The sequence below is a fragment of the Rhincodon typus genome, chromosome 48, assembly GCF_021869965.1.
Source record: "Rhincodon typus isolate 14 chromosome 48, sRhiTyp1.1, whole genome shotgun sequence".
Taxonomy (NCBI): Eukaryota; Metazoa; Chordata; class Chondrichthyes; order Orectolobiformes; family Rhincodontidae; genus Rhincodon; species Rhincodon typus.
Window position 1 is genome coordinate 7,730,060 of NC_063379.1, and position 14,625 is coordinate 7,744,684.

General features: G+C 43.5%; 1 protein-coding gene across 1 annotated transcript in view; it reads right to left on the minus strand.

Annotated features, from left to right (window-relative positions):
- Positions 1 to 214: 214 nt before the first annotated feature.
- LOC109938485 (NACHT, LRR and PYD domains-containing protein 3-like) overlaps positions 215 to 14,625 on the minus strand; it is a 34,595-nt gene continuing 20,184 nt past the window's right edge. The window contains exons 7-9 of the mRNA XM_048620829.1: positions 7,156 to 7,323; positions 6,915 to 6,998; positions 215 to 454 (exon numbers count right to left, since the gene is read on the minus strand). Of these exons, the coding sequence (XP_048476786.1) occupies positions 445 to 454; positions 6,915 to 6,998; positions 7,156 to 7,323 (262 nt within the window). The 3' untranslated portion in view covers positions 215 to 444. The remainder of the gene's footprint in view (positions 455 to 6,914; positions 6,999 to 7,155; positions 7,324 to 14,625) is intronic.

The following is a 14,625-nucleotide window of genomic DNA, read 5'->3' on the forward strand; positions in this document are numbered from 1 at the left end:
AAACAAAGCTTTCTCTATATGACCAGAAAATGATTGTCTTCCATGTGCTGCAGTCCTGCATTGTGTGTCACAGAGTGAGCTCTGAAACATCTCCAGGACAGTCTCACTCTGTATCTGTAATTGTCTCTGTCTCTGAAATTGCCTCCCCTTTCCCTCTACAACACTGAATAAACTTCAAAACAGCTTGATTACCAGTAAAACACTTTGGATACCCTTAAGTTATAAAAAAGTGCTTTATTTTTGTCCAACCTTCAGTTTCAATGAGGACATTCAGTGTGTTTCCTTTCTACATTTATATTATCCACAAATCACACAGAACGTTAACGTCCAGGGACCGCTAATAATCTGGAAGCTCCATGAAGTGTCGGCCTGTATTGCAAGTGATTGGCCATCAAGGGGCAACATCAGGAATCTTGTGGACCATTTTCATCCTCAGACCAACTGTTACCAGTCTCTGCAAAGAAAAATCACATTTTCAAGAGGCAGGAATGTCTAAACGAAAACAGCTGTTGATGGATAAATGCAAGGTATCGCATTTCGGTACAAGAAACAGAAATAGGTCTTATACAATTAATGACATGGCCCTGGGTAGTATTGTAGAACAGAGGGACCTAGGGGAGCAGATACATAATTCATTGAAATTTGTGTCACATATAGACAGGGTGGTTAAAAAAGGCATTTGGCATGCTTGCCTTCATTGCTCAGTCCTTTGAGTATTGAAGTTGGGAAGTCATGTTGAAGTTGTACAGGACATTGGTGAGGCCTCTTCTGGAATATTGTGTCCAGTTCGGGTCACTCACTTACAGGAAGGGTATTATTAAGTTGGATAGGGTTCAAAAGAGATCTACCAGTATGTTGCCAGATATGGAAGATTTGAGTTATTAGAAAGGCTGGATAGGCTGGGGCTTTTTTCACTGGAGTGTAGGCAGTTGAAAGGCGACCTGATAGAAGTTTTTTAAATAATTAGGTATAGATAGAGTCAATGGTAGTTGTCTTTTCCCTAGGATGGGGGATTTCAAGTCTAGGGGTTGCATTTTTAAGGTGAGAGGAGAGAGATTTAAAAAAAGACATGAGAGGCAATTTTTTTTTAACTCAGAAGGTGGCTCGCGTGTGGGCTGAACTTCCTGAGGAAGTGATGGATGTGGGTACAATTACCATGTTAAACAGACATTTGGATATATATATGAATAGGAAAGGTTTGGAGGGATGTGGGCCAGGAGCAGGCAGGTGGGACTAGTTTAGTTTGGGATTAGTTCGGCATGGACTGGTTGGACCGAAGGGTCTGTTTCTGTGCTGTATGATTCTATGTGCTTCCCCAACTCAATCACTGATACTTTTCAAGATGAGATTTTCAGGAGGACATCGAACTGACAGAAACATAGAAACTAGGAGCAGGAATAGGCAATTCAGCCCTTCCAGCCTGCTCCACCATTCAGTATGATCATGGCTGATCCTCTATCTCAATGCCCATATTCCCGCTTTCTCTCCATAACCTTTGATGTCCTTAACCTCTAAAAGCATTATCAATCTTTTTCCTCAATATATTGAGTGATTTGACCTCCACAGCCTTCTGCGGGAAAGACTTCCACAGGTTGACCACTGTCTGTGTGAAGAAAGTTCTCTTCATCTCCATTTGAAGTCATATCCTGAGACTGTGATGTTTGGTTTCAGGCTCCCCGACCAGTGGAAACTTCCTCCCTGCATCTGGTCTGTCCAGCCCTTAGAATTGTATATGTATCGATAAGATGCCCCCTCTCATTCTTCTGAATACAGGCCCAGGCAAAACGACATCTCTTCATGGGACAGTCCTGTCATCCCCAGTATCAGCCGAGTGAACCTCTGCTATGCTTCCCTTATGGCAAGGATATCCTCTCTGAGTTAGGGAAACCTAAACTGCACTCACCATCCTCCTTGTCTGGTCTCACCAAGGCCCCTGTATCACTGCAATAAGACATCTCTACTGAAGGAATTGAGTTCGCTATATCCCATCATATAATTTACATTCCTGTCTGTTTCATTTGATGTACAGTTAAAATATTGGCAGAGAAATATAATGTGGTGAAATGTGACTCACGTTTGTAGGAAGAACAGAAAAATAAGAATGCTTGTTTAAAATAGTGAGATATGACTAAACAGTATTATCCAGGGGGGTTTACGCTATCAGAAATTTAACTTGATAGAAGAGCCAACAATGAGGAGGACAACTGTTACATCACCAGTTATTTCCAGCAGATTGTATAAGGAACATAAGAAAGGCTTGCTGTGAATCTCTCTAGGTCAGAGTTTCCCTTTGACTGAGGATATTAGTATCCCTTTGGATTTCCTCTGTCACACAGTGGCTCTGTGATACATTCTACATACATCATTATTGGTGCTCCCTTGCAGATGAGGATGACTCACTTCCACCCTCAGGGTGAATCAGTAGGTGGCTGTATAGACCAATGCAGCTTCTGCAGGTTCTGTTACTCTTGGGACAGAATGTGGTTGTGGGAAGGGATGGGTGGGCATTGGTATGGCAGTGCACTCCTTACACTATTCTTGCCTGGCTTCTGCTTTTTGCTGACTGCAAGACTTGAAGTGTTCAATGCCTTCCCAGATGCTCCTCCTCCACTTTAGACAGTCTTGGGCATGTGATTCCCATGTGTCTGTGAGAAATGCAGCACTTCACCAGTGAAGCTTGAAGGTATCGCTGAAAGCCTTCCTCTGTCCACCAGGGGCTCGGCTGCCGTTTCGGAGCTAGGAGTTGAACAACTGCTTGGGGAGTCTCGTGTCGGTCATGTGGATGATGTGCCCAACCCCTTGCAGCTGATCAAGGGTGGTCAGTGCCTCGATACAGGGGATGTTAGCCTTGTCGAGGACACTGGTGATGGTGTGCCTTCCTTCCCTGTGGATCTGCAGGGTCTTGTGAAGGCAGCGTTGGTGGTATTGCTCTAGCACCTTGAAGTGTCTACTGTGGACAGTCCACGGCTTAGAGCCATACAAAACAGTGGGAACCACTGAAGTCCAACACATACGTACTCCATCTCTCGTACAAATTCAAACACACGTGCGTGCACACAGACACGTATACACATGCGCGCGCGCGCACACACACAAGCGCGCACACACTGAATCTCACACTAAACCCTCACATGTGAACATAAGAGGAATGGTTAATAAGTTTGCAGATGACACCAAAATTGGAGATGTAGCGGACAGCAAAGAAAGCTACCGCAGAGTACAATGGGACCTTGATCAGATGGGCAAATGGGCCAAGGATGGCAGATGGAGTTTAATTTGAATAAATGTGAGGTTCTGCATTTTGGAAAGGCAAATCAGGGCAGGCCTTAGGCACTTAATGGTAAGGTCCTGGGGAGTGTTGGTGAACAAAGAGACCTTGGAGTGCAGATTCATAGTTCCTTGACAGTGGAGCTCCAGGTAGACAGGATAGTGAAGGTGGTGTTTGGTATGCTTGCCTTCACTGGTCAGTGCATTGAGTATAGGAATTGGGAAGTCATGTTGCAGCTGTACAGGACATTGATTAGGCCACTTTTGGAATACTGCACGCAATTCTAGTCTCCATGTTATCGGAAGCATGTTGTGAAACTTGTAAGGATTCTGAAAAGATTTACAAGGATGTTGCCAGGGTTGGAGAGTTTGAGCTATTGGGAGAGGCCGAATAGGCTGGGGTTATTTTCCCTGGAGCATTGGCGGCTGAGGGGGTGACCTTATAGAGGTTAATAAAATCATGAGGGGCATGAATAGGTTGAATAGCCAAGGCCTAAACCGCAGGGTGGGGGAGTCCAAAACTACACGGCATAGATTTAAGGTGAGAGGGGAAAGATGTGGTACCTAAGGGGCAACTTTGTTCACGCAGAGGGTGCTGTGTGCATGGAATGAGCTGCCAGAGGAAGTGGTGGACGCTGGTACAATTACCGCATTTAAAAGGTATCTGGACAGGTATATGAATAGGAAGGGTTTAGAGGGGTATGAGCCAAATGCTGGCAAATGAGATTAGATTGATTTAGGATACCTGGTCAGCATGGACGAGTTGGACCAAAAAGTCTGTTTCCATGCTGTACAGCTCTGTCGCAATGACTCTATGACTTGCACACAAATATACTTAGCCATGGACTCACAATTTATCAGTCAGTCACTTACGTACATACACGGGCATAGTCTCACATAACTACATCCCCATCCTGATAAAAATACACACGTGTGGAACCATACACGCTCACCATCACACACCTTCTCATGCAGTAAGCACTCTGTCACTCAAATATACTCAGTAACATAGTCACACACTCAGACACACACACACAGTCTTACATACGTGCACGTGCACACACACACATACACACACACACACACACACACACACACACACACTCTCAAATCCATAGGGTGAATCATTCCATCCAGGAGATTTGTTTAGTTGCAGATTTTGTTATTTTCAAACAACACACGAACTGAATCCACGGTTGGATGGTGTGCTATTTGATAAATTCCTGCCTTCAGCATCAAAATAATCAGATTCCAAATTAAAACTTTGCGATGGATTCTGAACAAGGCTTCACATGGAATGTGTTTTATAAATCTCCATCCTTCAGTAACTTTGTGGGCTTTCAGTGTCAGCGTGTGATTTGAGTAAAATACAGGCCTCTCCCCCAACGATATTGCATGACCATTTTGCTCTTTATGACAAACACAAAGCTCTCATCTCTCTCGTGTCTATTTCACTGGAATTCTGTGCTTCATATTAATTGGCCATTAAGAGCAAGGAAACCTTGCTGTGACTATCTTACTGAGATGACAACAGGAATCCTGTGGACCACTTTCATCTTCAGACCAACTGGAAACAGCTTATGTCTGTATCGTCCTAAAGTTTGCTATGATTCTCTTCTTTTTTCACTCCATTGTCAATTTGTATGTCATCTGCAAATTCTGAAGAGATGTCCTGTTGAATGGAGTTTGTTAGAGAGTAAAGCTCTCTGCAGTGTCTGCAACAAAGACTCCCAGGACAGGGGGTCTCTCTGGATGATGAGAGAGACCAGGTTCTCATTAATAGAGTGGAAGGTGGAGAGTCAGAAAAGGAATAACTGTGACACTCTGCTCTATCCACTGACTCTCCACCCCTCAGTGAAATTCCCTTTTGAAAGCTTCAATTGTACCTGCCACTACTATAACTCCAGGCAGGGCACTCCACACACAAACCAAGCGTTGTGTGAAAAGAAAAATCTCTTACATCATATCTTTATTTTTGCAAGTCAGTTTGAGCTCATGTCTTCTCATTCCTGATCCTCATATTCAGGGAACAGATTTTTCCTATCCGTTCAATCCAGAGCTCTCAGATCTCCAACAAGAGAAGTCTCAATCTGTCCAATCCATCCTCATAACTGAAGGTCTGATCCCTGGAATAAATGTACACAATATTCCAAGAAACTGTAGTGGTTGAGGAAGTGAGCTCACTACCACCTTCTCAGGGGTAATAAGTGATAGCCCAGCCAGTGAAGCCCACATCCCCTTGAATGAATATAACTGTCTTGTTAGCTCAGTCTAACTCCGTTCTTCTTGTATGCTATGCCCCAAATAATAAACTCACTATTCTATATGCTTTATTAATTTGCCCTGAGATGTTGCTATTGGGCTGTCTCATTGAATCTTTGATTTAACTGTTATTATCTCTTCCCATTCTGTGATTACTGAAGTCGGATAAATACAGTGAAACTTTGCCATTTATCATACAAGAGTAAGGAGAGAATGGTCACACCACATAAGATCAGGATGTAAAATAAAGCAGCAAATAATGTAACATACTGTAGGTCCATCAGATTCTGAAAGCCACCCCCTTTTTTGCAGGTGTGTGCTAAGTCCACAATTTAAACACCTAGCAGTACAGCCTGACAGCTGCTGTGAAAGGGTAAATGTGTAAGGTAATTGTGGGGTTAAGTGCTAGTTTGTTTAGAAGCTAGAGTGCCATAAAAGTGGTGGACTGCTTATGGGAAGCTAGAGTTGACTGGTGCTAGGGATGTTGGGGGTAAGGGCGGGGGATGTCTGGGGTTTTGGTGTCAGTGGGAAGGTTTCAAGAAATATGCTACGGTTGGCGTAGAGTGGTGTTGGGCATGTATCAAGGTCGGGTTGCGCAGCACATGTCAGTGCAGGCAGTGGCCAAAGTGACTTTCAAATGGTTCTGGGTTGGGGTCTACACTGTCTAACATTTCCTGGGTAACTATTAACTTTAAACATTGGAACCCTCAAAGTTTTCCTCCCATGCAATTTCCACAGAGTCTGTATGACCAGGTTTCCACAGGGTCCTGACATGAAACTCCAGCCTGTGCTGCTCCAACAAATTCCTGGCCTCTGGAATTGTTCCTTTCTTACTAAGATAATGCAGAAAAGTATTTATACTTTTCAATGTAATTCCCTGGTTGCACAATCCATCAGAATCTACTACACTCCCTGAAGCACCCCATGCAGTAGATATTTGACCCTGCTGAATGACAGGACCTATCCCAGTTGAAGGTATCCTGTCCTGAACACATGCAAGTTCACTTCACAAGCAAAGTCACTGGGCACAGAAATCACATGGGAACCCTTGGGACTTCACCTCCAAACCCTGAGTGCAATCGTCAGTGTCCCACTGTGCAGCCCACAGTGATCCCCACAGTGGATCCTTCCTGGTTGTGTATTTCCCTTGGGGAGCATTGAGACCTGGATATCCTACAGACCCCGTGCTGTGGGGCCAGGCCCCTGAGCAGTGTGACCCTGTGGCTGGGCCTCTGACCTCACAATGGGAGATGACCCTCAGTCAGGTCGAACAACAGCCAACAGGATTTCTACCTGGAGCACAGCCACTTAAAGAGGGGGGAGAGGAAATCAGATCAAATTGTTTATATGTTGAGAGCAGTGGGAATAGAAATTGAAATGCTCACATGTACACAAACAGGTTGGATCTCAATGACCGCAGTGACTCCAGCTGTCTTGCCCCGTTTGAACTGAACCGATTCCGCCACAGTCTGAAACATGAAAATTAAATCAGGAAAAAAGTAAATAGTGTAAACAGGGAAACTGGAATTTACATTTCACTGATACAAATCTGTAAATATTAATCCTAAAATGTAATGAATCCTAGTCATGCTTTATTTATTTATTATATTAAAAATTAACACTCACCCAATCTGCTGCAGACTCTTGCAGGTCTGTATGAGATGGATGAGAAAGGGGATGGATTGGTCTGTGAAGGAGTTTGATGTCAGATCCAAATGCGTCAATGACTGGTTTGTACTGAGAGCAGAGGCAAGATCCTCAGCACAAGAATCTGTGACACCGTTATTCTGCAGTCTGGGGATCAGAGAGAGTAAAATGAGGAATGAGGGTAAATACACAGCATTCTTGATGACAATAGCAATGTAGATTGTGAAGTCCTCTAGATTTGATTTAGAAGAAAAGTTGGATTAATCCTGTAAAATTAATGTCTGAGTGCCATTTGCTTTTATCAGAACTGGAAAAAGCAGCAATTGAAATGGTTTAGTTACATAGAAAGGGGAGGGGAACCAGAGGGAACGAAAGAACCAAATGGAAGTGCAGGAATGATTAAATGACAAAAGGATAAAAGTGCAAAACAGAACCTCTGCATCCTCACATTCTTGTCCTGAGTTGGTAGGATGGATAATGGGATAAATCAATGGAGCAGGAATGGAGTTTGTGCTGGTGTTGAAGGTACAGGACATGTTATTACTGGAAGCCACAAAATCCTGGAAACAGAACTGAAATCAGGAAGTGTGGCCATGTGAGCAGGATAGGCAGAGTCATGAATGCAATATTGTCAGAGCCGGATAATTAATGGCTGACAGGCAGGCGAGAGTTGCCCATTTAATGTGGGCAGAGGACGTCCTGGTTCAGGCAATGCCTGGTACCATTTTTAAAGGCAGTCAGCAGGACTTTCAAACAGCAGCTCTGGAGGGAGCAGCCAGGGATCATTGGCTACTAACAAAGAGCTGAAATTGTAGCAGGTAGATTCAGGTTGCTCCCAGATTCATTGATCCTCGTCCAGGGTGCTTTGGCACAGAAACAGTCCCTGTGCTATCAAGACTGGAGGAGAAGATCAACGTGTCGATGCAGGCAAGTTCAGATCGAGATTGCTGGGGTGGTGAGCAGGCATAGGACGCCTAGTTGCAGTGACAAAAAAAGGATCAATGAGCTGATGTCAACTGGAAGGGTTTCAAGGCTAAACTGAAGGCGTTACATGTGACCAAGGAAGAAAGATAAATTGGTAGAAAAATAGATCCCCGTCCAGTCATTGGCAAAGCCTTGGCAGCAGCTTTGAAGCTCCATAAGCTCATGGTGAGTAAGGACGGTCCACTGTGCCCTGACAGGGTATAGTAGCAGCTGCTTGCTGCATTTGGGTTGGGGGTGGGTCTCGCAGGCACTCCTAGTAAGCCAGCAGGTCATCATTGCCTCTGAATATGACACCAACATCTGTGCAGAAGGCTCTCAGGTTGTTGGCATCCTCCAGGCTTTAGGCAATTAGAGGAGAGCCAGAGTTATCCAAATGCACAGAGGAAAGATATCAGCACCTTGCCACCACTTCAGCTGACAGCACAGAGGTACAACATGGGTGCACCTGCAAGCATTTGTTTTCTTAAAAAGTTCACCCTGAAGCCCTTAGATTTCACATGACTATGCTTTCCTGTTAGATGTCACCTTGCTGTGTAGGTATTGTCAATGAATTCAGAGAGGGTACCTGACAAAAACACCCTTCAGCGAGGTGAGAAGGAAAGCACCAAATGATATCAAAGCATTTCTAGTTACTGTGTTTCATATAGTGATGTTTCCAAGAGACAATAAAGACATTCAAACAGCAGTACCAGGGCCAACAAAGGTGGAAATGTATTACATTGAATGGATGTGAGAGTCAGCTACGGTTGAAACGTGCCTGCATTACTGAATCTTGAGCTTTCCTTGCACACATCTGACATTGCCTTGTCTGTGGTACCTGGGGCTTTTCATCATGCTGTCACTGGGTAACATCGACTGTAGCTCCTGATTGTCCAAGGCGGCATAGGACTAAGGGCTTTCATCATTGTTCAAAACTTCTCCCATTATAACTCCAGGTTACACAGAACACAGTATACCACCAGGACACAGGACTTGTGCTGGGTGTCTCTCTCTCTCCTCTGCAACATGTTCCAAATATTGGTACAAGGACCCTGCAGTGAGTACAGCTTGCTTTTGTTTATGCTTTTGTGTGTCGCTGGCAAAGCCAGCATTTGTCACCCATCTTAACGGTCCTTGAGTATGTATTTGAGAGCTATTCTTGGCTTGCTGCTCTCCATCTGGTGTAGGTACATCCACAATGCTGTACAGGAGGTAGTGCTAGGATTTTGATGCAGTGACAGCAAAGAAACAGCAAAATATTTCCAAGTCAGGGTGGTGCGTAGCTTGGAGGGAACTTGCAGATGGTGCTACCTTCATGTATTTTCTATCTTTGTTCTTCCAGGGTATGAAGATTTTGTGAGATATCGGTGTCTCAAGTGGAAGAAGTGTTCGTGTGTTACAGCAGTGCATCTTCTGTACAGTTCACACAGCTAGCAAAGTGGAGTGATGGAGTGAGTGAATTCCTTTTCTCTCTGGATGAGGTTGAGCTGCAAGTGTTGTTGGAACTGTAATGATCCAGGCAAGTGAGCAGCATTCCATCATCCTCCTGTCTTGAGCCTTGTAAATGATAGACATGCTTTGGACTACTAGTTCAGTGACATTTCTATTAAACTATCATGTCCTGTCATCTAGTATCAAGCCTTGTTGGCAAAGAAAGAGCCTGAAAAACTTAAGCACCCAGGATTGCCACAATGTGTAGGTATTGTTGCTTACCAGGAACCTTGTACAGTCATGAGGGATTTGTTGTGGCAGTCACAGATCAGTTGCACTTTGAAAGTGCAACTCTGCTGCTGATGAAGGCTGCTGTATGCTCTATGGAAGCTCTGTTGGCTGGGTACATGCATGAAGTCAATGACATACAGCAAGGGCTATGGACCCTGACAACACGCTGACAACAGAACTGAACACTTGTGCTGCAGAACTTGCCACACCCCTCGCCAAGCTGTTCCAGTACAGCTACAACATTGGTATCTACTCCACCATGTGGAAAACTGCCCAGGTGTGTCATGTATGTAAAACACAGGACAAATCCAGCCTGGTGAATTATCACCATTATCAGCCTACTCTCAATCATCAGTAAAGTGATGGAAGGTATCATTAATATGATCTCACTATTGATGACATCACTAGTACAGGCACCTGCTCAGTGACATCCAGTTTGGGTTCCAACAGGATCACTCAGCTCGTGACCTCATTACAGCCTTGGTTCATGGAGCAAAGAGCTGAATTCCATCAGTGAGGTGAGAGTGACAGACCTCACCATCAAGGCCACATTTGACTGAGAGCGGCATCGCGGAGCATGAATAAAACTGGAATCAATGGGAATCTCCACTGGTTGAAGTCATATCTGGCACATAAGAAGATGGCTGTGGTTGTTGGAGGTCAGTCATATCAGTTCTATGACATCTCTACAGGAGTTCCTCAGGGGCATGTCCTTGGCCTAACCATCTTCAGCTGTTTCATCAATGACCTTCCCTTCATCAGAAGTGGAGACATTCGCCAATGACTGCACAATGTTCAGCACCATTTGCAACTCCTCATGTACTGAAGCAGTCCATGCAGCAACAGCAGGACAATATCCAGGATTGGGCTAACAAGTGGCAAGTGATATTCATGGCAGACAAATGCCAGGCAATGTACATTCCCAATAAAAGACTAAATAACCACTGCCCCTTGATATTCAATGGTGTCACCCACAATCAACAACGTGGGGATTACCATTGACCAGAATTCAAGAGGGTTCATCATATAAATACAGTGGCTACAAGAACAGGTCACAAGCTGGGAATACTACTCCAAGCAACTCACCTCCTGACTCTGAAAGTCTTTCCACCATCTACAAGGTACAAGTTAAGAGTGTGATGGAATACTTCCCTAATGCCTGCATGGGTGCAGATACAATGACAAAAGAAACTCAACACCATCCAGGACAAAGAAATGCACTTGAATGGCACCATATCCACAAATATGCGCTTCCTCCCCCACCAAGACGTAATAGCAGCAGTGAGTACTAGTGACAGGATACACTGCAGAAATCTGCCAAAGATACTTAGACAGCATCTTTCAAATCCACGACCACTACCATCTAAAACTATAAGGGCATCAGTTACACGGTAAAACCACCACCTGCAAGTTCCCTTCCAAGCCACTCACCATCCTGACTTGGAAATATATCTCTGTTCTTGCAGTGTCTCTGGATCAATATCCTGGAATTCCCACCATAAGGGCATTGTGAATTTACCCTGAGTACATGGACTGCAGTGGTTCAAGGCGGCAGTTCACCACGACGTTCTCAAGTGCAGCTAGGCATGGGCAATAAATGCTGCTCAGCAACACCTACATCCTACAAGTGAATAAAAAGAAAAACACCCTGCACCTATGGCAATCTAATAAAGGCCCTGAGGCCTGCAGCTAAATTGACAGAATTGGTGCTGAAGCACACGCATTGGCCGGTGCTCTTAAAGATTAGCATTGATATTGTGAAGATCCACAGACTGGGAGTTACTACAGACATCTCTATAAGATCCTTGGAATTCACTTAGGTGGGGAAATTCAGTGCCACAGTGATTGTTAATATCAATCGGCATTAGACATTTGCTACATCCCGTATCTCGCTTTTCAGAAATGGCCTCCCTGGAGAGGCACTGTTCACAGCAACACAGCTCCTCTGATACAGACAGGAAGCCTCTGATGGTAAAACCCGTTTAGTGGATAGTATAGTCTGTGCACAAAATGGTCATTGTGTGCCTCTGTGTCCATTTTTCTATGCTCCTTTCCCAGCCGAAGGAGTTGCAGCTAGTTAAGGGTTAAATTTTCAATCATATTGTCAGTAATAGGAAAAGAATATGGGAACCACAGAGGTACAAAGGCAGACTAGGTGTGCAGGAGCTACAGTGTAAGTAGGATAGCACATATAGACAAAATATGTCTATATTGGGCAAAATATAGACAGTGACAGTGTGAACTGGGAGAAAAAGTATAATACATAAGATACATGGATGATGAAACATGAGAACTACAATATGTAGTATTGTAACATTTTGTATAAAGTTTATAGGTGTCTATAATCTTGTGGAATTGGTTTTACACTTCGTTGATAAGACCAGCTCCCCTTGCGTATGTGTGAAAATAATGATCATGTCTCTGTTTCCTCAGTTTTCTATCAATTTGTCAGTCTGGTGTGGTCGGCAGATTGTCATACCAAATCCGCAGAACCATCACTGCACTGAGGCAAGTATGTTGTCATTTACCACGAGTGGTTAGGATGGAGAGCTGCATCAGACAGATATGGACAGGATCCAAAGAATCTGAACGAAGACTCAGGACAGGCCAGGACAGTACAGATCCAAGCAGGTGGGGGGGAAAGAGTGGGAGGAGAGAGACAAAATTCCAAGTAGAGACGGCAGATCCCTGAGGGGTTGCAATTGGAAGAGTTAGGCCAAAGCAGGTCAAGAAACAAAGACTGCACAGGCAGGTGAAACAATGGAAAGAAATTGGAATGCGAATTATAAAACAAAAGAAAAGTTAGCTGATTCTAATAGGGAAAAGAAGACCTCATTGGTGGGCTGGCTAATGTTGGAAGGAAGATACCTCCCTTTGAGAATGTTCTCCATTCCCAGAATGCAGCTGGGACATGGAATAGAAAGAATAAAGAATGAATGAAAACAAATTGTTTCCATGGAAACATTTTTTTAAAAAGAAATTGAATGAAAGGAATCTGTTAGTTATTTGAATTTGGAAAAAAATAAATTTGAAATGTGAAATGCCTACAGGAATTAAAATAAGTTGCTTTTGGAAACCCAAGATGCCAAAGTGTTAAGAAGGAAGAGTCAAGCAATGTTAGTGCCTGGAATCAAATAGAACTATTTGATTGTTGTTTTCGGAATGTTGTAAGAATACTTTATTAGACTGTAAAAGCTCCCGAAGACTCAGGAATAAGACAGGATGGCAGTTATGAAATTCCTCAATTAGAAAAGATCTTAGAAACACAAATATGCTTTGTTTTGAGAACAATTATCAAAGGTTAATTCAATTGAGTATATTAATTTGGAATTCATAGAAGTTATAATGAAGGTAGGTTGATTTGATAGATAAATGTTTAAATACCAGTAATTAAGAATTAGGAATAATTTCTGTTTGAAAGTGAAGTAATCTGGAGGTTGACAGGACCATCAGAGAGACAGATAGTAACCATCACATCTTCAGGTATGGTAGACAGAAGAAATAAAACTTTGAAAACAAATTGAAATGTTGGGTACAGATTATAACAGAAATGTGCCACCAGACTGAACAGGCAGTAGGTATGCCTTTGGGTAGCACATGATTGTACAGTAGTATGGATTGGGAGGGGGGGTTGCAGGTACATCACTTTGGCAGACCCATCTATAGCATGAGACATGAATTAAGGAACTAGAAGAAGCTGCTAGAGGACCATTAGAGGTTACGGCGATAATGATTAAAGCTCATCAGAAGGCAACAGACTTTATCCAGCTCTGTAACTGACAGGCAGATGTGGCACAAAGCAAGCAGATGGAACAAGCCCCAAGCAACAAATGACAGCAGCAGCAATTGAGTTTGAGAAAGTGTAAACAGTAGATTTAAGCAGGGATATGGAAGAGAAGGAAGAATAAAAAAGCAATGGGAAAAACAAGGAATGGCAAAAAGGCACTGATGAGTCTGGTGAAGAGAGGAAAGGTGGCAGCACCATGTTGCATTCAGCACAGCCTGAGCATACCACAGAAATACACATCATGGGAGGGAAGTCATATTAAGGAGGAAGGGCAGATTTTTATGGTGACAAGGAATGGGAATAGACATAGCAAACCACAATGTTGATGCATGGTATGTGCTCAATATAACCTGGAAACACCAGTCAAGGTCCCCATGTTGTACCAGCCCTGACCAAAGGAGACATGGGAATAGTTACAAATATATTCCTCAGGAACCCCCCCAAGCCAGGGAAAGATTTATTCTTTGGTTATTATTGACCTATTTGCGATGTGGGTGAAGGCTCTTTCACACAAGACCCCTGTTCACCCACAAATGTCACTCAAGTAACAGCAGAAGAGGTAATCCCCTAGATGGGGAATATGATTACAGATGGATTCAAGTCATGATGAGGTTTTAAAGTTTGAGGAGTGATTAAGAAGCTACAAGTAATTAAGAGGGTGAATGGAATTTCAGTTTATTGCGGTGGTGGTGATTTGGAGTTTAAATGAGGGAAATCTTGCAATAACTATACAGGGTGTTGGTGAGGTTGCAGCCAGAATACTATGTACAGTTTTGTACCCTGTATTTAAGCAAGGAGATAGCAGCGTTTGAGGCAGCTCATGAGAAGTTCACTGGGCCTACTTGTGAGATGAAGGTGTTGACTTATCGAGGACGATGCAACTAATTCGGCTTTTATTCTTTCATTTTAAAAACATGGGGCAAGATCTCAATGAAACTACAGGATTTTGTGCGTGCTTGATAGGAGGGCGCTTGATA